At 42.7% G+C, this 26985-nt stretch overlaps 1 protein-coding gene across 1 annotated transcript in view; it reads left to right on the top strand.

Moving 5' to 3' along the window:
* The window catches only part of LOC147751601 (solute carrier organic anion transporter family member 1C1-like), a 569256-nt gene that overhangs the window by 491203 nt on the left and 51068 nt on the right, over positions 1–26985 (top strand). The window contains exon 13 of the mRNA XM_086920557.1: positions 25593–25657. Within this exon, the coding sequence (XP_086776683.1) occupies positions 25593–25657 (65 nt within the window). The remainder of the gene's footprint in view (positions 1–25592; positions 25658–26985) is intronic.

Here is a 26985-nt window from a genome sequence, read left to right as displayed (position 1 = left end):
GAACAAGTCAAAACCCTCTATTTCCTTCTCACTACCTGAGCTGATGTTGCCAGAGGTGTTTGTGTTTTCCAGGTATTCCCTCCATTTTTAGACAGGGCCCTCTATGACTCTGAATTTGCAGCCTCTATAAGTCTCTCAGCTTTTGTATCCAGGCAAACCGGAGCAGGAATTCATCGAGGGAGCATGGGGTGACTGCCAAGAGGTTTAGTTTCCTCTCAGATCACTCTGATAGTGATTGGGAGGAGGGCCTGGATCAAGTGGCTCAATCAATCAGGCCTCCAATTTGGGTTGTAATTGCACTGAGCTCCCAAGTAACTGTGGGACCTGACGCCCCAGCTACTGTACTTCATCGGAGCGGCAGGTGTGGCAGCCTTCCAGTGGATCAAGCTGAGAGACTTGTCATGGTGGTATTTGATCAAGGCACAATCGATCCTGCCTCATCTGAGGCAGACGAGCAACTGTATGGTACCCTGATGGGATTGAGCTGTCTTCAAAGAACCACTCTCCTCTGGCCATGGCTCTTCAACTATATCATCTGCAGTCTCGAACCAGAATGGGAGGAGGGAGCATTCATCCTCTCTTGGATACTCCTCCCCTGGCTAGGATTAGGATTCCCCCACACCGGAGGCCATTTATTGCCCCCACTTACAACAGAGAAAAGATTATCACAAGGATTCACTAGTGTTGAAGCCTGGACATCTCAAAGCCCAGGCTGTTCTATTGAAACTGTCTAAAAATAAAAACATTGTTCAGTCATGACTTTGAGCAGTTGCAGCTTCTCAGTCAGCCCTTCAAAAGGAGGTAGAAACCTACAGCTTGGGGATTATTCAGCATTAGAGGCAGAATACCACTCTATCCTCAAGGCTTAAGGATTTGGAGAACAGGTCAAGTCGGAATAATCTGCGGGTCTTAGGCATCCCTGAGGGGACAGAAGGGTTCGACCCCATTAGTTTTGTAGTTCGTATGTTTTAAAAAGTCTGAGCGACTGGGAAATGGATTATATGGTTCATTGTGCTCATTGTTTCCCATTTTGCTTTGCCAGCAAGCCCTCCAGGTATCCTGGGGCTATACTGATTTATATTGGTAACTTTATTCTCAGACAACAGATCTTCCGGGCCACCATTCCTAAGCAGCAGGGAAGGCTAGCAGCATTGACTTCTTTGTACAATCAGATTTCTGCAAATAAATAGTTGTGAGGTGCAGGTAGCTCCGGGAATATATATGCCGGTTCTTCACAAACTTAGGGCCTCAGTCTCCCTCATGGAGCCTGCAATCCTGCTGATTCGTGAGGATGGTCAGACTCTCTATTGCTCCAACAGTGTAAAGGTCCAAGAACTGCTAAGCAAGTAGCAACCGGGGGCATGAGGGAGGCTAACTGTCTGGGAAGTACAGGGGGAAGTCATAGGGCAGTCAGGGTGGGGCAGTGGGCCGTGGGTGTGGAGAGCTCTTTCTTTCCTCTGAAGGAGCCATCTTTTGGGGCCTTTTTTCTCCTTTTTTCTTGATTTTTGGCTTCACCTTTTTTGTGTGAAACACAAAGAAAAGAGGAAATGGGAAGGGGTAGAGGAAAGTAAGGAACAGCTTTTCTCCTTCAAGTTGGCTCTCTGGGCAGGTGGGCGGTCAGGCCCTTGGACTGACCCTAGCATGGGACTACATCACTTACAAATCCTAGGAGTAGGGGTTTAAGAGCTAGGTGGAAGGGGCATATCATTGAGGGGGTAGGGCGGCTTGCCACCAATGGAGTCAGGTGTGGGTCCCTAGGTTGGTTGGAGGGGTGTACTGGGGAGGAAGGATAATTTTGTTGTCTTCTTGAGCATTTGGGGCAGTGAGTCCTGGCCAGCAGCTTCATGTCCTTTCATTGAATATTAATAGGGTAAATTGCTTCAAAAGCGTAAATAAGTATAGGAAGAACTCAAAACGCTCCAGTCTCAAATTCTTTGTCTCCAAGAGACCCATCTTTGTTAGATAAAAGGTGTACTATTAAAGGATCTAGGTTACCAGATGGTATCCATCTCTTCTAACACTTCCTTACAGAGGGGGGTAGCACTGTTAGATCGGGACAGCAAGTGGGGGGCACTCCAACAAAAGACGGATTCAGAAGGGCGCTGGCTTATAGTAACGATTCAGAAGGATACTCATCGGTTTACTATCAATTTTTTTTTGTGGTCTGAACACGGATGACCCAAGGGTTTTTGACTTCCTAGTATCTGAGTTGCATCTCTGGGCCCCACCCTATATTGTCTGTGGCGATTTTAAGGCAAACTACCTTTACAACGCGGTCGTTACACCGTGATACATTTAAGTCATGGCCATTACAATGCAAGTCGTTACACTAAGGAACAGTATGATTTACTATTCCAACACCTCCCTACTGTTACGTAGGCTGGAGTTCGAATAGTAAATCATACTATTCCCAAGTCCAACACCTCTAGCGCAAGTCATTGTAAAGGCTTGCAATGTAATAATTGCGATGTAATGTACCATGATGTAAATGATCGCATTTTAACATCACATATACGATTTTAATGTAACACTGTGTCCCAAAAACAATTCAGTATCTCAGCATGTTCTCTCTCATCAGTCATCCAATGATCTGTGTCTACCAGGTAAGAAACAAGTCCAGGGGTCTGTTCACAAGTTACATTCCTCATATTCTCTCGTCAACCTTTGGCGGTGCAAGTATCCTCGGGATCCGTGTTCACCTTTTGCTCTGTGCCCCACAAAGTGATGTATAGGTTAGATATGTCATTGGTGAGCAGCACTTCAGTTTCCTCTTCCAATATTGCACGTAATCCGCGGGTCTTGTCTGGTCATAACTCTCTTACATTGTCTACTTTTTTATGGGTAGTTTTTCAGGTACCGGGCCCTCAAAGGTGGACATTTGAACATAGGCTCCTGTTGGAGAAGGATTATATAAGTTGCATGAATGCACATTTAATTGAATTCCTCAACTGTAATATTGTATCAGCTCCACCTCTGATGGTTTGGGATGCTCTTAAGGCCTTGTGTAGCTGACAGACCATTCAGTTATCCTCTTGCTGTTGGAAAGTTTCACTGATAAAGGAAATGATCACAAAACGGACCTTCAGCATCTTAGAAACTAACTGGGCACATTATCTTATGGTAAAGGACTGGACACAAGATGACCTTCTTTGGGAGCAGGCTTGCTTTACTGAGTCAGACACTATCTGCTAAGTTTTTTGTCGGTTCAATCAGGACCTTTATAATGAGGATTGGTCATCTTCCCCAGAGGACATACCCTGATTTATTCAGAAGCATCTTGAGTAAATGGCTACTCTTAAACAGCGGTAAGTGTATGCATCACCTATTACCCTCAGGAAGCGTAACAATGCTATTGGCTATTTGGCCAGGGGGAAGGTGGCTGGTCCCGATCAGATTCCTTTAGAGTTTTATGCACTTTTTCACAATATTTGGCACCAGTGCTGAGGGACTTGCTTTGATGTGTCACACAGGCTTCCCTAAAAAGGGGGAAGAACCCACACCCTATGGGTCATACAGTTGAATGCCATTAATACATACTAATTCCATGATTTTGATGCGTGTTCTCACTAATTGGTTGTCTGCTATTACTGTGGATTTGGTGGACCCAGATCAGCATGGTTTTATCCCTTAGGTGGCACAACATCTCATGGAGGTGGTTTCAGTCGGGGTGGGACAACTGGCTTGATAGGTTTGGATGCTGAGAAGGCATTTAATCAGTGGCGTAGCTCGTGAGGTGGGGGAGGGGTGATGGTTCACCCTGGGTGACACAAGTTTTGGGGGGGCAAAAGCAGGATCACCAGCAGTCCCCCTTTTACCTGCGGCCATCGCAAGGGATCACCACAGCACCCCAGGCAGAAAACACAGGGACCACCACATGCAGCCAAAGGTGTAGCTACGCCACTGCCTTTGATAAGGTCTCCTGTCCCGTAGTTTTGGGGGTCATGGAGGCCATAGGCTTAGTCCCAGGTTTTATCTCAAGGGTCAGGCATCCTTATTTGGGCTCACAGCTTGAATATGTAGTGCGGGGGAGCAATCAGATTCTATTTCTATACTCTGCTGGACTAGGCAGGGGTGTCCTTATTCTCCTCAATTGTTTGCCCTTTATATCAACCAATTTATCCAGTCCCTCAAACAGATGGTAGAGATACAACCCCTGAGACTTCATCACTTTAAAGTGAAAATCCTAGCTTATGCAGACAAAATAGACTCCTGTCCTGATCAGTGGTCTGCATGCGGTAGTGGAGAAGTTGCTAGCTGAAATCTAAATTAGGAAAGGATCCAATTTATATATAACGTTGCTCCTTCTGACCAGAACAAGAAGTGAGTTCAGCTTTTGGTATATATGGGGGCTACCCTAACGGTTAATACCTGGGACATCTTGGAAAACAACTATGGCAAGTTGTTCCAACATTCAGCGGAGGTGTTCCTCAAACAGAACTATTTAGATTTGGGGTTCATTGGCTGCTGTAATCTCATTAAAATGAATATTCTTCCTTGTTATCTTTCTTTTTCCATTGCATTCCACTTTTTTACCGGTTGTCTTGTTTACAAAAGTGGAGTCATTGAGGCAGAAGTTTATTTGGTCACATCCAAAGCCACCCTGTAAGATTCAGTTTTTGCAGCAGTCTACGGTGCATGGAGCGGTTTCACTCGCAGCCCACAGGCTCTATTTTCTGCCATCTTTTTTCTCACAACTCCTGTTGGTATTAGGCTGAGGGCACTGGTCCTTGGGCTGTATATTTAGCAAGTTCCTCCCCTTGGGGGATTCGATCACCCAGACAATTTACTTCAAGCCAACTTGATTCATGACTCTAAACATTTTTCATCCTATTTGCGGTGCCTTTAAGAGAACCTTTTCCCGAACTTCCTCATTCAACCTGCATACATACATGGACTGAGTTTTTGGAAAAGGCCAATCTCTTGACCCTCGGTCAACTATTCAATGATGAGGTTTTATCCTTATTTGGTAATCTACAGCAGCAGGCCGCTCTCCCGTCAACAGTCTTTTATAGATATCTACAGATGAGTCATTTTATTTTTAGCTTCAAAGACAAGGACCTGTGCTGTATAAGTAATCCCTGTCTTGACCTCTTTTGGAACGGACCGCCCAAGTCAAACATCGGGCTGGTCTATAAGTCAATTTGATCATTCTCTCACTATCAGTTGGATCATGTTTTCCAGTTGAGGGCCGCTAAGTGGAGCGCTCGACTCAATACTGAAGTCACTTGTCCAGATCTAAGGTATGGCACTATGTTGTTTTTGACTGTATTAAGGTGCATTATCCTAAATGTAGTAATGATTTTTATTATATCATGCACCTTTTATTAAGAAACTCCAGCATGATGATCACTGCTTCCACTGTGAACTCAAGGGAGCTGACGCAGTTCATGTCTTTGCGTCCTGCCCACTCATGACTTTTTTCGGAATCTGTTTTTGGTAAATTAACGGCCATCTCTAAATTGACATATGTGGCGGATAGGAAGTTGATTATGTTGGTTCATTCACAAGGTATTCCTGTTTATCTCTCTGAGCTTTAAATTTTCTCTATTGCAATGGCTAGACTGGTTCTAGCAAGATTTTGTTTCTCTCTCGCGGTCCCCTGTCCTTGGATCTGGTGGTGCAAATTTCTGAATCTAAGTCGGCTGGAGATGGAGCTCATAGAGAATGATTCCCAGAGGAAAGAGTTAGGCCTGATCTGGCGTCCTGTGTGGGGTTGGTTCACACTGGTGGCAGCTTTCCAGGACCTGTCCGCTTAACTTATAGCTGTTTTGGTGTTTTGCCCGTGGATCCACGCTGCTTCTCCCCCACCTATCTATTTTTCCTTTTTTTAATTTCATATATTTTTTGGGTCTGATTTTTAGTTTTACTATAATTTGTATGGTATTATTTGATAATGTTTTCATTTATGCCGCTCTATTTGTGCTTCGTTTTTTGTCTTATAAGTTTCTGATCTGCCATTCTATGCTTGGTTTCTGTTATGTAAAACCCAATAAAAATATTATTTTTTAAAAAGAGGTGAGGCTGTAATGATGCTGTGAAGAATATCTAAACTTTGATTTCTTAGTGCTACAATGCAGTGCACAGGTCGCTCCTCCTATTCTCAGAAAGGAGACTGCACTGTAAGTTTGACATCTGAATGCCAAGTATCTCTCAGGAATCTGTATATGTTAAAAAACTTTGGACAGTACGCACTCTTCACAACCTATTCGCACTGGTTTGTCCGAGTGTGTAGGGAAGGGACAGGGCAAACATAATGCATTTTTCAGACACAAATCACATTTATTAAATAGTGTATAACCGGTGGTAAACAGCAGTTTAACAAGGTCTCCCCTATGGTCAGTGTGGGGGTCATGCTTCTCGAGTTGGGAATGTTACATTACTGCAGGAGAGTAGCTGGCCTCCACAGAAAAGGATTGCGTCATAGGATAGATTTTCTTAAGAAACTTTCCAGGCAATATTCAACTGCTAGTTAATCTAGACTTTCGACTCAGATCTATTGTTGATGATAAACATGTGTGCCATAACAATAAATAAACATTTGTTTGTGAGCTAATTGTTCGAATTGTGGTTTTGATCGTCATTTAAAAAAAAGGTTCTGATGTGAGTTTTAACCGACATCAAGGGCGTAGTGAAGCACCCGCTCTACCAGCTTCAACTGAGTTTTAATAACTTGTTCTTATTGGTCTATAATATACTTTGACCTGCGAACTCCGAACACAAGATAGCGGCTAATAAATGTGGCAGGAAAGAAGCTAACATGACAGAGCTGTGGATTGGAAGTCAAGGGGTACCAAAGGGCCCAAACTCTTGACAGAATTAAATAGAAATGATGAAAATGGCAAAGAAAACAAGCAAGAATCCAATGGAGTGAGAGAACAAGAAATAGGAAAAGGCAGAAGATTGCAAAGAAGTAAAAACAAGCATTGGCATAGCCAATAGGTCTCGCCATTGGGACCTTTTAAGTGTTTAGCCATGCAACGGTTGATGTTGTGCATCATGGATATTGTGCCGCATAACTAAATACTTATAAGGTCCCAAAAGCGAAAATTTACTTTTAGTACAATGAGAATCAACAGCAGGTCTAACATGGGATCACAATGTTGAAAAGGATCTAAAAGATTAAATTAGGAGACTCCGAAGTTTAAAATCATTTCAATGTTTCTCTATGAATATGAAAGTACAGTGAACAACCCAAATCTTGAAATTTTAGTTCATATTGTAGAGATTACTTGCCTATTCTTTCTGAATATTACTAGCAGATCTTGCACAGTGTAGTTCTGAAAAACAACTTTTCTTGACTCTAAATAACGATGTTCCGTTAGAGAGCAGAAACAATGGGATAGATCCATTTCAAAACATTATCAGTACGACCAGTTAATACGTGTTTCACAGGGCAGACTTCCTGATTCCTCTGGGCATATAAGATAGTCATGTGTAGCTAGTTTGATCTGGAAGACTTCAATAGGGAAAAGAGGATTTTAAATTATTTGGCTCAGAACAGTTCTTAGGTCGTGTACTTGAATGTGCAATAATGTGACAGAACTAGGGCCCGAAAACAAAGAGCTAAGTTCTCCATCATAATAGCCCATTCAACATGTCTGCAGCCAGCAGCTCACAAATTTGTGTTATATTTAGCCTGTCTCTTTTCTGCCCATGGGATTTCACTGTGACCCACATGATCTACCCCGTTATAGAGCAAAGTGTACTCCAAATTTAGTTTTAGGGGTGGTGAGTACCCTGACTTATTTGGTGGCGGAGCAATATGTACTCCAAGGTGTGGTTCATGGGGTGAGATGTACCTCGTTACGGAGCAAAGTGGGCTCCATTTTGTCGCAAAATCAATTTGAGTTTGATTGTGTCCCCCAAGGAAAGGGGATGGGACTAGTTGTGTTTGGGATTTGTAAGTAATTACCTTTGGGACTTGTTAATAATTACCTGGGGGTGTGAGGTAGTGTGAATGTTATCTTAACGCTCTATCCTAATAATTACCTGAGGGTGTGAGGTAGTGTGAATGTTATCTTAACGCTCTACCTTTAGAATGTTTTGTGTACTTTGATGTTGATGTGTACACTGATGCTAATGTTTTCATTTTTAATTTCACCTTTTCTTATTTCCCTAAAGAAAGGAGATGTGTTATATTTAGACTGTATCTTTTCTGCCCATGGGATTTCACTGTGACTCACATGATGTCACCACTAGAATGTTTGGGTGACATCATGGAGTGTTGGGGGCTTTGCATGGCCTCAACTGGCAGTTGGCACCAGGCAGGCTGAGTGACAAGGAAGTCACTCCTGGTGGGTCTTCGCTATATCTTTTGTATTTCCATCTTAATGACTAGACCTGAAACCCAGCCTGAATAAAGTAACTTAACAATACACCTGGCTCTGGACTTCTGTTTACAACATTTTGACATGGAAAACTGAAGTCCTAAAGTGACCTGAAACTGTCCTGCAGTAAATCAGTTCAGAATCTCTGTTCATCGGGTAGAGGTTTGCTGAGCTCAGGGCTTTTGCAGAGCCAGGGACCACACTGGCTGAAGTAGACGTGCAGCGTCTGATCGTGTCCACTTTTCAGACCATATTCACACTTCCTACCAGGGTTAGGTGAAGCCGATCTAGTTCGTGCAATTCTGGAAGTAGTCAGGGACCTAAGAATTTGGCTCTGCTTGGCTGGCCATTGCACTGCTTGAAAATGTGCTGTTCCTCCATTATCAAACTCTCTCACATGCTCACTAGTCATGTTGTTATAATGCATGATCAGAGCCCTGACGCTTACTTCTGCAAGTAAGTAGTAACCAAGAAGATGGCTTATTATTAGTTCAGACACAAAGGGTATGTCTTTGTGGAGGCTTGATTGGTGTTTGCATGGTCTCAGTTGCACCTCCCATAGTTAGCCATCACCACTGGAAGGGCACTGCACAGAGGTGCGGAATGCATAATACTTTTTCTTTAGCTGATCCTCAATATTAAAGAGTGAAACTCTTGTTGGACAGGTGCAGTCGTTTTTTGTGAAATGACAATTTGCCCTCCGTCCGTGTCCAGTTGATCCACTCCTGCACTTTACCAACATGAGGCTAACGGGAATACCTTGTAGGCCATGAAGTGCAATGGGAGGAAGTTTAGGGGTTGCCTCAAAAGCATTTTTACAAAACAGTGGAATGGTGTGCCCACTAATGCCAGGGAACCTTCCATGCAACGGTGTGCCTTGTCTGATGCAATTGGCCATTCCCTACATTGTCAAATGGCTCACGAGACGTGCACGATGAACCTTTGCCAGCCGATGATTGGCAGCATTAAAAAGTCCACTCTTAGTTGCAGATGCCACCCGATATGTTTCTGAAACTTCTGCTTGTATCTTGCTTTATGGGTTCCATCTCTTAGGAAGAGGCTGAGTGACAATTTGGGGTCTGAAAGAAGCTTGTTTTCTTTCACGTGCCTGTTACAATGGGCATGAACATGTATTTGCTCGCCGAATCATTGCCATTCACAGAGTTGGCCACCCTGCCAGGAATACAAGCTCTAGGGCCAGATATGCATATCTCTGTGTGCAGAGTTTATCTGCTCATGTTCTCGAGCCTGATGACAATTGTGGTACGCGATCCTCCAGGAACATGTAAGAATGTGCACAACATTAATGCTTCATGACTAATTGATGTAATTCAGATATGGCTCTTTTTCTAAATACTCCGCCATCAGTTGGGATAAAATGCTGCCAAATAATTTCTTATCATCCCACACGCTCCTTTCCAAGTAAAATGAATACATTTCGAAATATTTCAAAACAAAAAAATGAATGATCTAATTTTTAGCACAGATTAGTGTTATATTTTCATCTCACATGGTCTACTATGTTAAAATTAGCTCTGGTAATTGTGAGCTGCAGTGCTGTGCCAGGCGTTAACTAGCACTGCAGGAGCACTGCTGCCCGCATGTCCCAGACCTGTGTTCGTTTAACCATTCGTTCCCTGGTCTGGATGTTCAACGTGTGCATTAATTCTGCTTTTTTCTCTGCTGTGTGTGCTTGCAGACACCTGAGAGCATGCCTTGTTGTTGCCATCTCACCATCTGTGAAACTCCCTGACTTGTAAGCATGGGCGAATTTTGCGAATCTCGCGTTCGCGAATTTTGCGGATTTGCGAACTCGCAATCCGCAAAATCCGCGAATTTCCGCGAATTTGCGGATTTTTTTTTTTTGTGTTCGCCCGTGTTTCTGCCAGTTCGCGAGGGTTTTTACAATTTCGCAATTTGCGAACTTACCTGTCGGGTCGCAAGTTTTGCGAACTTGTTGTTTCTACGTGTCCAGCCTGTTTGGGACACTCTTCTTCATCACTGCCACTCTCTGTCACCACTGCCACTCTTTGACTACTCATGCCACCCTCTGGCCCACCCATGCCACCCTCTGTTTCATCACCACACCCTCTGGTTGTCCAGTGTACATTATTTTCGGCAAAGCAAAGCACACCTTCCCTGCCTCAAGTGACCTGAATTAATTTGGGGCTGATTAATGTGTCACAGAATATTTTTTTAGCTGGCACCTGCTTCCTTAGTGCGCCCTGATTAGTGATCTTTTGCACTTGCTAAGTGCTTTCATTGTTGCAAAATTAGTTACAACACCTGCCCTGCCCCAACTGACAATAATGAATTAGGGGCTGATTAATGGATTTTAACTTCCAGCCTGGCTCCTGCTTGTCTCCCTTAGCTGTAATTCAGGACCTTTGTGGCATATGTGTAACTATTCTGAGGTTCAGAGCAGGGTCACATAATAGTTGCAACTGGCAACTGAACTCTGGAGGGGCCCCTCAGGAAGCACTACAGGAAATGGCTACTAATGATGAGCCTGAACTTTTGAACCTGGTAAGTAGTTTCAGTTTTGCTAAGATCGTATTTCTGCAATTTAGCACTTATTCGCGGGGCGCGAAGTTGTACTGGGAAGCCGCGAACTCACGCGAACAGTGCGAGCAGTGCGAGCAAAATCCGCTGCTCGCGGATTTGCGGATTTTGCGGGAGATTCGCGAATCTCGCGGATTGCGAATTTCCCGAAAATCCGCAAAATCCGCGAGCGGAACGGATTTTCCGCCCATGCCTACTGACTTGCTGATTGGATGTCAGTTTCCAAAGGGAGGGCCTCTCAGCCCTAAAATGAGATTTGAGGCTGTCCCAGAGATTACGTGATGTAAATTTCAGTTCAGTCAAAAAAAACTGGCATGTTAGGGTCTCCAACCTCAAATCACACTCCCAGAGCATCCTCTGCATGTTGTGCTCTTCTTCATGTGGAATTTATCTGAAGAAGAAACTCTCTAATGGAGGTGGGCGATCGGAGCGCTCTAAGGAGACTACACAGTAAGTTTGCTATAGTTTACATTTGGGAATGTGGCTGTTAATGTTAAGGTGCAGGTTAATTCTTAAATGTGTCTATTTAGGATGTTTCACAAAGGAACATCGCAGATTTTTCTAGTAAGTTTTTTACTGCCTGTTAAACACTGCAAGGAAACCTGAACTTGGAGGCGGAGAGATACACAGGCTTTTTCAGCTAATGAGCTTTAGGATGTAAGAATAACATGCTTGCCTTTCACATAAAACCTTTAATTGTGCAGTTCTGCAAAACCCGGCACGAGAACTGCAGCCCAGAGACGTGCAGGCTGCAGAGCATGGAAAGGGTCTACCTGTAAATGTTTAGAGGGGCACACACACCCGAGAAGAAGCAGCAACCAGTGCCGCAAGTAATGTTTTCTACCTAGATGCACCCGCTGCTTGCTGCAGATTTTCTGGCGTGCTTTAAACGTGTTTATTCAGCCATCAATTCTTGCTACTTTTCCATGTGCTTTGGAAATCTCACCTAAACAGCGCTGTCCGACTAAGAATATTGTAGGGTGTCCAAAACTCACAAATTATGGCTCTGGTGTAATGTTGCTAATGGTACACCTGTTTGCACGTTTTAAGGAATCGAGTTCTTCTCGGCTCCCCTTGAATGCGAAAGCACAAAAGTGTGCCATTTCGTCGACCTCCATGTAACCTGGCACTCCTTGTATTTTCAGGCAAAAAGGGCTCTACCTTCACACGTGGAATAACGTGTTCTCCGCGAGCAGAAGAATCCAGATATTGTGCTACTCAAGGATCATTAAGGCAGCTCTATTACACATTTTAAAGTGCTTCCTGTTTCTATCTGGTATTTTAAAGCGTGAAAGGATATGATGAAAAAATACCGGCTTTAGGCGATTTCTCTACTTTGTGTATCGAACAGGAAAGAAAAATGCAGGCCATGCCAGTCAAAAAACAAGCGCATTCCTCACGCTAAAAGGAGGCAGCAGGGGGAGGGCGAGAGGAGGGGGTGAGTGAAAGCGTTTCATTTGCAAGAGCGAGCATCGCCAGGAGCGATAATTGCTACCATATGGCGCTGCACACTCCCCCATTTGAATCGCCACACGTGCATGCGTTGCCATTGAAGGCAATGGAACCTGTGCACGTTTTTGGCTGAAAAGCTAAAGCGATTGCAAAAAGTATTTTTGACTATCAGTGTATGCCCGCTGCGTAGGCGAGACCTAAAAAGATCGTCAGAAGGGAAACTTGGTTGAAAGAAATTAAAAAAGGACAAATACCACATATAAAAAGAAGAAACAAGAGAAAAGGGAAGAGAAAGAGAGACTAGGAAAGACAGATGGAAAGGAAAAATGAGAAAGAAGGAATGAACGGAAGATGTAAGATGACTGTAAGAAGAAAAGAAGGAAGCAAGAAAAAAAAACGAAAATTGAAAGATGTGAATGGGAAGAAAAATTGAGACAAAGCATACATTATAGAAAGAATTAAGGAGATGAAGGAAGGTAGGTAGAAAAAAGGAAGTAAAGAAGGACAATTAAAGAAAGGAAAGAAAAACAGAAAGAAAGAAAGAAATAAGGAAGGCACAGAGTATTGGAAAGGATGGGGGAAAAGGTGGACAGAAAGATGATAATAAAGGAAGACAAAATATTCACTTAGGAATGAGAAGAATAAAGGGAACGTGCTAAGAAGGCAATAAAATGACATATGCATATATAAATTGTTAGCAAAATGGTGGAAAGTAATGAAATAAGAATAGAGAGAAGAAAAGAAACAAACATAGAAAAGAAAGAAAGAAAGAAAGAAAGAAAGAAAGAAAGAAAGAAAGGATAGAGAAAAGACCGAAAGAAAGGAATTAATGACAGAAAAATAAAATAAAAAATGGATGGTGTGAAAGGAAAATAGAAAGAAAGAAAATAATTAATTAAATTAGCAGCCTTTGCCAAAATTCTTTTAAAACCGTGCGATTAGTGCATTAAGTTTTTTTCTCCAGGTGAACGATTCCTACAGGCCTTCATAGAAATGCTTGGGGACGCTCGTTCGGGGCTAAAAGTGGGGGGATATTTTTTTTTCTGGCTACTCACTTGCCCCTATTCATTCCCCACACATAGCACTCTTTCGGGACTTATCAATATTCAGTAGTAAGGAATCCAGAGGTTTTTGCCATGCAACTCTGCATGGACTAGACAAAAGTTATTTTGGAGTGTTATATTTATGGTATGCCTTGAACAAAGAGAATGCAAGTTTTACTAAGGGATTACTTCTGGCGAGAGCGCCAAGCAGGGCCAGACTGGGCACAGAAACCAGCCCTGGCTAACTCCTCAGCTGCCCCCCCGCCCCCCAGGGGTGAAGGGGAGTGCAGCCGAGCAGTTTGCGAGGGCCGGTTTCGGCCAATTTCGTTACCGTGTGCCGATATTGTCAACCCCTATTGTTAGTCCCTCCCAAAATTGGGTTGAATCAATGTCTGAGTTCTTTGATAATAAAATTAAATCAATCTATTCCTCCTTTCCTAATTCCGACCCAGGTCAGTCTTTTCAAGATTACAGCTTGATGCCCTTGCCCTCTTTGATGGACTGCAATGAATCCTCCTATTTGACTGAATTCGATCTGATCACAGTCACTGAAACTCTGGAGGGCCTTAGAAAAATAAAATACGGATCCCCTTTGGATCCTTTCTCTCCGCGCCACTGTGCTGTAATTATGCCACTGCTAGCTAACTCCCTTACTGCCATTTTTAACACCTCACTTGAATAAACCATTGTACCATCAAAATGGAAACATGCACAAGTAAAACCGATTCTTAAGAAGACTTCTGATGACCCCACTCTACCGTTTCATTATCGGCCTATATCTTTGCTACCCATTTTCGGGAAAGTGCTGGAATATCTAGTAAACAAACAGCTTACGGCCTTTATTGAGGTACTCGGAGTCCTTGATCCTTCCCAATCCGGTTTCTGTGCTGCCTATAGTACAGAGTCAGCTGTCGTCGAAATTGTGGATAGCATAAGGCTCGCGGTGGACAGAGGCGAATCATCCATTCTCATCCTTCTGGACCTCTCCGCAGCATTTGACATCATCTCCCACAGTATTTTGAAAAATCGTCTGTGAGAGATAGGTGTCAGAGGAGGGGCCCTAGGATGTATTGAAAACTATCTGACTGATCGCCTTACCACCGTTCGAGTCGACACCCTGGTCTCCGGTAGTCGCCCAGTAATAGTCGGGGTACCGCAAGGGTCAATCTTGAACCTGTTACTTTTTAATCTGTACTTAACACCATTGGCTAAAATTATTAATTCCTATGGCTTTGGAACTGTGCCGTATGCCGACGATACCCAGCTGCTTATCACCTGCGGCGTGGATCTCGTCAGCACACGTTCACGTTTCAAAAATTGTATGGTTGAGATAAGCAGTTGGATGAGGAACAAAATACTCCAACTGAATGCCAGCAAGACAGAGATTATTCTGTTCGGTAAAGCAGAAAAGTGCTGGACACAAGACTGGTGGCCTCCGGAATTGGGAGTATGTCCCTCTCCTAAATCAGCAGTCTGTAACTTGGGAATTATAATTGACTGCACCTTGTCCATGAAAAATCACATTGCCAAAGTAACAGGGACATGCTATGGAATTATGCGCAGTCTTAGGAAGATTTTTAGATGGCTTCCCATAGAAGCTAGAAAATTGTTGGTTCAGGGCTTGATCATCAGCCATCTTGATTATGGCAATGCCATGCACTTTAGATTGCACGAGGATCTGCTGGCAAAAGTGCAAACTCTCCAGAATGCGGCTGCCAGATTAGTCCTGGACCTTCCTCCCAGAACTGCATCTGCGCCATGCCTGAGAAAGCTCCATTGGCTTCCCATTCATCAGAGAAGCCAGTTTAAGATCTTGAGTTTAACGCACAACTCTCTGTATAACAACGGGCCCAAATATCTCCAAAAAAACTCAATTGGTATGTCCCCAAGAGATCCTTAAGTTCCAGTAATACATCATTTTTGACCCAACCGTGCGTCCGTACCTCTAGGTACGGTCAGCGTTCTTTTTCTTATCTTGCTCCCCTTCTATGGAACAAACTGCCTCCCCACCTTCGATCCATCACTGAACACAAGCAATTTTGCAAATCTTTAAAAACCTGCCTCTTCCCCAAGTAGATCCCTTTTTGTTTAGCTCCTAACAGTTCTCTCTATTCTGTTCTAGCCCCTCTGTTGATCAATTGGTTTCATGCTGCAAGCGCCTTGAGACCTTACGGTGATAAGATGCGCTATATAAAAATCTTTGACAACGACAATGACCAGCACATTGGGGAATCTTAATAAATATAGCAATGCTTAGCTCTCTCCTGTCCATGCAATGCAGCAACTTGCCTTCATGCACTTTGTTGTGTGAACTATTAGTAAATTTGCCCCTGATTACTTTGTGCACCGTAGGGGGGGAAATCATAGGAGGAGACATGCACATGCGCACCTGTAAACACTACACACTCCTCTTATAGCTTCTTGGTGCAAAGTTAAAGCATACTTTTTAAAACAGCTCATGTATGTAAAAGCCACACATGCTGTTATTCTTAGCACCTACTAGTTGGCCTGGGGTGGCTGTTCCAAAACTGCTGAGTTGCAAAAAAAAACCTTATGTGATAGATCAGATACTGCCACAACTATCTCTATCCCTAACCAAATGGTGTAAGGCGTATATTGTAGGTGCTCCTTTGTTACAAAACCTGGTCAATTAAATAAAATATGTATCTGTTAGGGAAAAGTGGCATTAACATGGGCCAACTATAGCAAAAAATATGATAAAGGGATTGGAAGGAGGGTGATAGCAGAAGAGTCTTCTCACTGCCATTCCATCTGAAAGAGGTGTACCATGTAAACAAGAAGAATCATGGCATATGTACTCCATTGCTAAATCACTGCCAGTTTAGTAGACGCACATTGGAGTTTTCTTTCTATCACCATTGAGGGCGTGGGGGCCTTTGCATCTTAGTCTTCAGGTGTATTCACTACATAACCACTACCACTGGTCGAATGCACCTTTATTTGTCAACATGGTGAAATTAAAAAGAGCAATTGTTGGAAATAGCCCTTTTTGCAGGGTTATCCACAAACTTTTTGCTTCTTCCTCCTTTATTTTTTCTGACCTGTGGTTGTTGGCAATAGGACTCTGGGCACTTTACCACTGCTAATCAGTGCTAAAGTGCATATGCTCTCTGTGTAAATTGTTATTTTAATAGGTTATCCATGGTTGGCATATTTGTTTCACCAAGAAGTCCCTAGAAAAGTGCACTGAGTGTGCCAGGGCTGGTAATTTAAATGCTACTAGTGGGCCTGCAGCACTGATTGTGCCATCCACATGAGTAGCCCTAAAATGGTGTCTCAGCCTGCCACCGCAGTGACTGTGTGCAGTCTGTGGAATGTCATGTCAACCTGGCCAGTGTCCCCACTGACCAGGCCTAACCCATCCCTTTCTGTACACATTGGACACCCCTATGGAAGGCTGAAGGTACCCCCCTGGGCAGGGTGCAGTGTATGTGAAAGGTAGAGCATGTATTAGTGCAGGTGACATGCTCTGGTAGTGAATTACAGCCATTTTCGTTTTTCACTATTGTAAGGCTATCTTGCTCATAGGCTATAATGGGGAATGCTGTGTACAGTGGTTACCTGCATATATTCTCAGAGGAGTAAGATAGGACATAAAAATATGGTATCCCTGAACTCAGAATTTAATAACACATCTTTTAGGAAAGGTGTTTTTTAAATCCTATGTTTGAGAACAGCACTTTTTAGAAAGTGGCTCTTCTCTTGTCTGACCTCTCTGTGTGCTTTGGCTGTTTGTGAATTGACTGTCTGGTTTGTGAATGACATGGCTGGGGGATTCCAGGAGACAGAATGAGTCCGCCCAGTGGTGAATAGAGAGATCTGTATCTAGATGGGAGGGAAGAGTTGCACCTGGGACCTGAATAGGACTGTGCCTGCCCCCCCCCCCCCCTCCCAGTGCTGGCACCGACCCCTGTGGTGAATCGGATGTCTCTGCCCTGCACTGTGAAAGGAGAGAAGGAATCATGTCAACAAAGTGCTCCAGGGCTGTGCTTTCCCTCCACAATGTTTGCTCCACCTCGTGCTGGGTGGCTGACGACCCCGCCCCTCTCTCTGAATGGAAAGGAGAGGCCAGGAAAACAAAGTGTTCAAGTAACACCCAGAACTGGTTCAGACCGGGATCAGAGCCCTCCTGCACAAAGGGAACAAAGGCTTTTAGGGGTATAAGTACAGGACCCCAGACTACAGAAAATTAGATCATCCTGGAATCAAGAAGGAACCCCTGCCAAGGAGAAAGCTAGAAGACTGAAGAAGGAAGACTGTCCTGCTGTTGCTTTGCTGGACTTACCTGCAGTTGCTTTGCTGCCAAGGAGAGGGGAGGGACTTTGTTGTTGCTTGGTCCCCTTGCTTGAAGAGATCTCCAAGGACCTGTTGAGAGCTGGCCTCCTGGTAAGAAGTCCCAGGAACAAAAGAAGTTTCCCCCCCAGCTTTCCCTGATCTCTGCTGAGAGAGTTCTGCCCTTCCTGAGTGCTGAATCCGACTGAGGGGCATCTGGAAGTTGTGGCCTGCTGGTTGGAAAGCTGGAGAGTAAGAAACTAATACTATCTGCAAATTTTCACGCATCGCTCGCTTGAAGTGTTATCTTCTTACCCTGACTAGAAGCAAGGGTCCCTATTTGGACAGTGGTACCTACCTCTGCAAACTAGAGACTCACAGTTCTAACAGCAATCATTTACATCAAACCTTAATATTCTTTGATCATTAAGCACTTTTCGTAATCAATAAAGGGAGTTGTGAGTGAAAGGATGTATTAACAATTCCACTAACATCAGTTTGTTTATGTAGTAAATATTAGTCTGTAGTCATCAATTTTTAGAAACTCAAATAATCTCTTCGTATTTCAAAACAAGGTAAAATACTAAGGGCCTCATTATGAATACGACGGTCTGGAGATCTGACAGCCTATTACGAGCTTGGTAGTTGGACCGCTAAAGGACCACTGCAACCTGCAACTTCCAGTGATGCGTGATCCCTTGGCAGTGTTGCAGGGTGTGAGGCCGCAATATGCTGGTGGGGCCACTGCAGCACTGTAAAGCATATTAAGGGTTTTCTCACATCCACCCTTTTCATGGTGGTGAGCCCGCCATGATAAGGGTGGTGATGAGGAAGCTAAACCCTGTTGCCTCTGGGCCAGGGGATGCATGTGAGGGGACCTGTTAAACATGCACTTCCAGTTTTTGCACCACATGGACTTGCCAGTCCATGCTGTGAAGGAACGTGGTTTGGCACTCCCACTGCAGCGTCTTTCTAAGGCACAGCCATGGGATTGCCAAAGCACCGCCTGCCAGACCAGGATTAACACAGACGGCTTTGGTAGTCTCGCAGAAGGGCACTGGAATGAGGCCCGCTTCGAGATCACCAGAGCTGTAATCAGGCCCATAAATTGTAAATATCACAAATAATATTCAGATAAGACAGCAAGCCTGTTCCCTAAAGGAATTTCTCTTCTTAAATTAAGGATTATAACTGCAATTTAAACCGGAGTAAAGGTGTCAGTTCAGAAACCCAGTAAAGAGATCTGATGAGAAAATATGATGTATAAGAATGAAGCTTTCACATTTAGGCACATTTAGGCACAGGCAATTTCCAACTGGAAGGTATTCTCAGCTATAAATCAGCAGACATGTCTCTAAGAGAAAGAATCTATCTACTTTAGGAACACGTTTATAAATCTGTAAGGACACAAATTGTAACACCTGATACATAGCCCATTCTCAGTGTCCAATAAGATTGAATTAAACCATATGTTGTGTCGTTTCTAATAATACAGAGGATCTGCACGTTTAGACAACACAAACTAAGGGATTGGTGTCCAGACTGATTCCAGACACCCCAAAGGATATGTTAGCCTTTAGATCAGCTAGCTCATATTCCACCATAGGCCCCCTAACCTTTACAGGGGAGCGAATAGTTTCTGGCAACTATTGAATATGACAACCCTTAATCCTTCAGGGATTGCAGAAACAGTGCAGGACTTTTTGCTCAGTTAATCGTGCCTTCTTGGTCTCAGAGACATATATAGAATAATTGATGGGTACGTTTTCAATAAGCATTTGCTCAACCAGCGTTGTTCTAGTAATAAACATGTTTGCTGCTACAATCGTTAGACAGAAACAGATATATAAGATTACAAGCACCGACAGAGTAAATAAAAGGTAGAATTCCACCATGGTTCTAAAACATGAAATATATGCAGGCATATCGATACATGGCAGTAATCAAGCGTACTCATTAACTATGTGTCCCTGAGTATACCTAGCATGTATATGGCTTTAAAGCCAAGATTCCCCCTAAGAAAAAGTCAACCCCATTACCTGATGGGAGAGAATGAAGGACCCCATCTTGGTCTTGAGTTGGACACCCTGGAAGGGATGTCAGAATACTGCATGCTGGAGCTTCTGCAGTCCGGGATCTCAACGCCTATTGTCAGCGTGAAAGCTTCTCCTCTTGTTTCCCCGTAAAGATGTGGTTCTTTTATATCCACAAATTACCCTCAGGGGTTCTGCCTAGATATCAAATGGCTTTCCATTATGTATAGTGGACCAGTCATCCAAGGATGACATTAGTGGTGAATGTGTACAGAATTATTATACAGAAGATGGTAATCCTCCTGTGTAAATCCTGGGCAGGAGATGAAGATGTGATACTAGGATTCCTCATGCATAATAAATGGGGATGGTTTCGGAGAAAACCACTCAACATTTATCCAGCACATAACTAGGCAAAAGGTCAGCGCCAGAACCATTATGTAGAGCAAGGTAGGATGAATGTAGGTAAAAGGTTGTGTAGCTACCTATGCCTTTATTGGGGTACATTGGGGCTGTTCATTTCATTTCAAAATTCTTTATTTCGGCATGATGCCATAAAAGAACAATGCATACAATACAGTTCAGTAAAATAAAAAAAATAAAAATGAACATTCCACTTAAGACATTAAGATCATTAGTTAAAACAATGCAGTTCATGTTGGAAGACAATTGGAGCACAATAAAACATTGGGGCTGTTGGAACTGGGGGGGTCTCTAGTTGTCTGAGATAGGTACCTTAGCCCAAATAGGGACCTCCATGGGCTACTCTTCCACCATACACTCCAGATGCAGATCAACTGTGGCTGTCTCACCTATTCCTCCCCCCGGTCAAGACATTTCCCAGATCCTATCACATTGAAAACCAGACAGTCAATCCAAAGCCAGGCAGAGACACACAGAATTGTTAGAACAAAGAAACCAGACACTTCTAAAAGAGTGATTGCTAAACACACAATTCAAAAACCACCTTCACCAAAAGATGTGTTATTACATTGTGAGTTCAGGCACATTGTGAGTTCAGGCACACTAAACATCACCTCTCCATCTTTAAACTATGGGAAGATACGTTGGAAACATAGTACTCAGCCTTCTCCATTATGTCCTATGGGCAAGATGGCCTTGCAACAGTGAAAAACAAATTTAGCAGTGTTTCACTGTCAGGACCTGGTACACACCTTAGTGCATGTCCTACCTTTCACATACACTGCACCATGCCCAGGGAGCACATTTGTCCTACCATAGGGGTGTCTCATGTACATAAAAAGGGAAGGGTAAGGCCAAGGCAGTTTAACAAACTGTGCACAGGCACTGCAGTGGCAGGCCTGAGTTCTCTCCTTAGGGCTACGTGTGTGGGTGGCACAATTAGTGCTTCAGGCCCACTAGTAGCATTTACATTACCAGCCCTGGCACATATAGTGCACTCTACTAGGGACTTCACTAGTAAGGCAAACATACTAATTATGGACAGCCAATTGCCATTACCCTGTACACAGGGAGCACTTGCCCTTTGACACTGATCAGTAGTGGCAAAGTGCCCAAAGCATCTATGTTGGCAGCACCATGTCAGAAAAAAGGTCTAGGGGGAACACAAAATGTTTAGGGAACTTTAGCCAAAAAGGGCCAAGTCCAACAGGGGCTTATTACACCTGCGAGCAGGTAAACAAGTAGGCAAACTTCCTAGTTTCTCACATATTCACAATAGACCACAGAATCAAGTCCTCGAAAAGGTACTTCATCCACATCTTATGGTTCAGGTACTTCTTCCCAATGTCATATTTCCTGTGAGAACCTCAACATAAGAAATGTCTGTTCACTTGCTACCAGAAGTTCTGGAAAGTTACAGCATCTGCAGTGAGAGAGAAAAGATATCATACAAAACAACAGTTCAATGTGGAAAACAGGCCTTTCAATGATATTGTATAAATCAATGTTAATATGGCATAATTTGTCAGGCTAATTTAAATCAATACATTATGTTATTCCATGTGTATGCTTGCAATGACTAAGTACGACTACCCACTACACGTTTTGCATTTATAACACATTAGTTTTTTTGCAAAAGCTTTTGCACTTTCTATTTGAATGTGTTTTATTTTTAAATGGAGAAGATTTGCTTTAGCACCATGAGAGGACAGGCTGCTAGAAGCATAGGAATCATTGAGAGTAGATGGTTTATTCAGTGTGGGTGCATGCATTTGTAGAGGTGGTCCTAATGCCTTGTTAGGCATACTCTGAATGAGATACCCTGAGGGTATGTGATGACTTGGTTAAGAGAGGAATAGGGATGGTTGTGTATTCCTTCCTCAGTGTTGCTGGCTGTAGATTGTTCTAGGCAGAGGGAGACATAGAGGACTCTGCAGCCCTATCAGACTGGTGGAGTCATGGGTGCTCTGCAGCTACGTTCATGGCAAAAAAAAATAACAGTGGTCTAGGGATGTAAAAGCTGCAGTCAAAGCAACAAACTACTTTATTCTCCTTGTAGCCAATGCAAAGTCGTTGTCATAATATATATCCTCAAAATGCCATGGGTATGACTGAAAATCCATCTTACTAATCATCTCTAATTCAACAAAAACTAAAGGTGCCTGTAGCAAGACCTAAAAGAATGGTCCAGCATGAGAGATAATGGCAATTAGGTGAGTGTAGAAGGATATAGGACAGTCAGTGTCAAGTAAAGGAAGCAAATATGCTTTAAAATAATAGATTATTGGTGTTAAGTGGTGAAAGTAAGAAAAATTGGTTATTTGTTGGGAAGGGTGTGAGCCCTACCAAAGTAATAAGTCCCAAAATCCTGTGAGGGTTAGACACACAGTTTCAACAGTTGAAACCGAGGTTTATATCTCTGTTCCTATGGCACAGAGCAGACAGGCTTAACTTAAGAAAATGTGAAAAGTATTTAGCAATACTTAAACAGTCACAACACAACTCAATATAATCCCGCAACCAATTTCTAGATATAAAAAAATAAGTTAACAAGAATCATGTGACCAAAATGAGAAAGAATTCCAGTAAAGGGAACAGAAAATATAAACTCAGAAATGTTTGAGGTAAAAAGCACCAAGAAAAAGTAAAGTACCAACTAAAAAACGTAATATTTACGATTGACCAGCACCCAGGAACAATTTCAGGCCTACCCAGATGGAGTACAGGTTAGATACACCAAGCAGTTCATCCCAGTCAAAGCTTTAACTTCGTATTTTTAGCCTCTAAAAAGTTCAACTTGGTCTTTTTTTTTATGAAAGTTGAAATCCTCCAGTGGGGCCAGTCCTCTCAAAGCTGGATAGCCATAGGATGAGTTCCAACAGAAGCCACTGGTTTTGGCTGGAAAAACACAGATGAAGAGAAAATAAAATGTCTTGGGCAACAAGTCCTCATGTCAGGCAAATACTTTTTGTGCAGTTACCCATTCAAGGTTTCTAATATATTTTATGGGGATCAAAATCCTCCCGTGGGGCAAACCTACAGCTGTATCCAATTTATTTGTATCCAAATCAGATACCTATGCTGCGAGAGCCCACTACCGCACTGGAGCTCCTGGAAGTCCAAAATTGTTCTACATTTCAACTTTTCAGACTTTCTTGAGTCCTCTTAATCACATCTAAGGCTCCCATGACCTCAGGGACAGTACTTACAGACCAGGAGACACTCTTGCAGAGGACAGCAAGGTCCATCCAGGTCTAGTTGGAAATGGTCCACTGATCCCTCCTGAAAAAAGGCCCTCTTGCAGCTTATCATGTCCCTGTATCTACATAGGAGGTCAGCCATCTGACCATTGGAGTTCCCTTCTTACTTCTTGGTATAAGTGGGAGCACATCTAGCTTTCAGGTTTCCTCCCAGGTAAGACAGCCTGTTCTGTTATGCCAGAGGTCCAGAAAGTATTCTGAGGAGCTAGGGGTGAGGTGCTACTTTTGTTCAATTCACTAGCTAGTAGGTGGGGCTAACCAGTGTACACTTCCTGATGAATAGACAACAAATTACCATGTGCAAAACCTTCCAATTTTGCATTACATTCTGTTTGCCTCACTACAAACTGTCCCACAGTGCACCATTTTCAATAAAATGCATCATGGCAACATCTTTCTGCTCTTGGAGGGAGTTTGTGGTACGCCTAGGGGTGTATTTAAGGTAATGAGCATTTAACTTCAACCCAACCACTTTAAGCTGATTCTGGAGCCAGTTTCCTACTTCTCTGAAACTAAGGCGAGGAGGCTTAAGTGTGTATTGGGATCAAAGTACCTCTCTCTTTCAGTCTTCCCCTATCACTGAACTGTAAAAGTTCAGGTCTCCTCCTTGTCCCTTTTAGGTTAGTGAAATTCCTGGACACTTTTAAACCACCCTGCATTGTTGAACCTGGGTCACGTTCCTCCTCCAAGCCCTCCGGCCAGGCCTAAGCCAATGTCTCTACTCTGAGAGAAGTATTTCGCATCTAATTGAAGTAGCACTTATGGGAAATCTGCTGGTAGGCCAATGCTAATGAGCCCACATTGGCTTCAGGCAGATACATTATGAATTTTTCAAAGTGATTTTTCCTGTACATTGTTCAAAACTCCAAATTTGCCATGAATTGGATTTTAATAAATATGTAAAATAGTGGTTGTGCCTTCTCTGCAGCTTATTCCAAACCCATTAGGCAGAGTTAACATATTAACTGTACTGTAGGCTTGTCTTTATAAAACCAGCTACATCCCTCACAGTGTAAATAGCTTTCAGGGACTATTGGTAGGAACGAGCAAACATTACATTCATACATGTTCCACTTTTAAATATCTGACACTCTACCTCGTGAGACACAAGTCCCACAAAGTGGTGATTTGCTTTTTATTTGAAAACAGGCTATCCCTCCTTTCAAAAGTATATTAGGAAAGTCTGCCTGAAGGTCTAAAAGCAGAAGGAGCCAGTCTGTGTATGGAGGCCTGATGACATGTTTTCCTTGTCAGCGTAGGGAATGGCTTACAGGAGTTGCAGTACATAGGTGACTTGTAACTTTATATGCCATTGGTGGATTTTCTTACACCATATACTATGGACCCACTGGAACGTTAATCTGCAATTAAGGATTAGCCAGTTTTACAATATTTTAGGGGCCAGAGCACCTGAAGTGGTGACTAGGTAGCAGTTCTCCAGTATGCAGAGCAGAACCAGTCCACAGAAAATAGCGAAGACAACACAAACAGAGGCACTTTCTCACTGTGACAGTAAATCAATCGATCAGTCAATTAAGGAGCATTTGTATAGCATGTATATTTTCACCCTGGGGGCCATACAGGCGTGGTACATTCGACAGAAAAGGATGCATTTTGAGGAGCTGGTGAACTGAACAAATGTGAAATCAAAAAAGGTAAATATGGTTTTTAATTTAAATTAAAAGTGGCAACAGTTGGATTATGATAGCATTCTATACACATTTGAAGTAAATACAACCAGACTATCTAACATGAATTCATGAGCAGTAATGATATAAAATTAGAAAAATATGTATGGTGGATGTCTTTTCTAATTGTATAGCTTTCGATGTGAAGTCAACAAAACAATATGGCTACACTATCGTAAGCAAATCGTAGAATAATCATTACATTGGTTTAAAAGGGTTCATGTACCACAAAGTAACAGACAGAAAAGTCACGGAGCCCTTCCTAGCATACATTTTTATTTTGTTCTTACCCTAGGGAAAGCTAAAACTGAAAACGTTGTGTTCTAAGTCATAATCTAGTGAAGCAATTTACAAAGTATTTGCAAGTAAGAATTAGAGTTGAACTCTGTTACTTATTATTATGCTCCTAAATAAATAAATATATGTTAGGTTATACTTAAGTTGAGTAAATGTGTACATCTTTATAAACATTCTTTTCTTGCGATGATTTACTTGTGTTTCTTTGTTATAGATGTGTTGATCCAGATCTTAAATCACTTGCAGTGGGCATCCACACACTCATTATGAGAACGCTAGGTAAGACAAATGGATTATGGGGAAGTGATGTGCCCAGTAAGAGAACATGTATGTTTATGGAGTAAATGAGATAACATGTTGAACGATTGTAGCAAAGCTATCAATGACCTTTTCATTTTAGGATTTTATTACCCAGCGTGTGCATAATGTTACATGTCAATATTGCATAATTTTAGTTAGTAAAATAATAGGATATTTTTTTTTGTTCAGTTCTTGATTTAATTGAGGTCTGCCAACTACATGATTTGAGCATTTGTTTGTGCATGTTTGTGTGGCAACAATGTTTACTAAAACATAAATAAAACTTAGTACTAAATAATCCAACGGTATTTATTATTCACCAACCACAACATAATGGATACTTGTTACGTTACATTATGTTAATTATATTTGTTAAGCACACAAGAGCTTTCACAGCGCTCTAGCAACTCCACAACTCAGATTAAAATAAGTTAGAGGTTAAACAGCCAGGTTTTATTAGATGTTTCAAATAAAATGAAATTTGGTCAAGAGTGAAGCTGCAAAGATAGCTGATTCCAATATGTGGCTGACAAAACGGCTAGGACATAGAAGGAATTGTTCCCTGGATCTTAGGTTGCCATTTGGTATATATGGCAGTAACTTAACTTGCAAGTACCCTGGGCCACTGCCAGATAAGACCAAGCATAGGAGCTGAAAGAGAACACACTTCTACATGGGAAGCCAGTGTAGGGCTCAGAGTATGGATTCAGAAGGAGAGCGGGGTGGAAGGCTACACATTAAATGGGCTGTCTTACATTGTACAACATGGAGCTTGGCAAAAAGGCCTTCATTTATTGCAACTATCAGAGCATTTCTGTCATCTAGGTGACTCATTTTGAGTGCCTGGGTGAGTGAATTCGTAGTCTGAAGAGGTAGTCATTAGGTACAGCTTTTCTAAGCTTGCTCGGCAGGCCAAAAAATGTGCCTGAGATCTAGGTTCAGATGTTCTGTCATGGAGAGGTTTTCATCAATTAGGAAACCAAGATGTGTAACTACTCTTTTTACAATGGGAGTCATTCCCAATTCCAGAGGCCCCCAGTTATTGGGCTGAAACTCCATTTTACTGGAGTTCAGCCGCAGGAAATTGACAGACATCCAAGAGGCAATCCTGGTCATACAATCCCTGAACTTGTGTTTCATAGATTCTGGGTTGGATCCCATGGTCAAGACTAACTGGGTGTCATCTACATATGATATTAACTGAAAGCCGCAGGATCTTATTATTTTGGATAGGGGGCCACATATATATTTAAAAGGGTAGAACTCAAAGATAATCCTTCTTTCTGGTACCCCCTTTTCCAAGGTCA

This window comes from Lissotriton vulgaris, chromosome 1_1 (genome assembly GCF_964263255.1).
Source record: "Lissotriton vulgaris chromosome 1_1, aLisVul1.2, whole genome shotgun sequence".
NCBI lineage: Eukaryota > Metazoa > Chordata > Amphibia > Caudata > Salamandridae > Lissotriton > Lissotriton vulgaris.
This window is presented reverse-complemented; position numbering and strand designations above follow the sequence as displayed.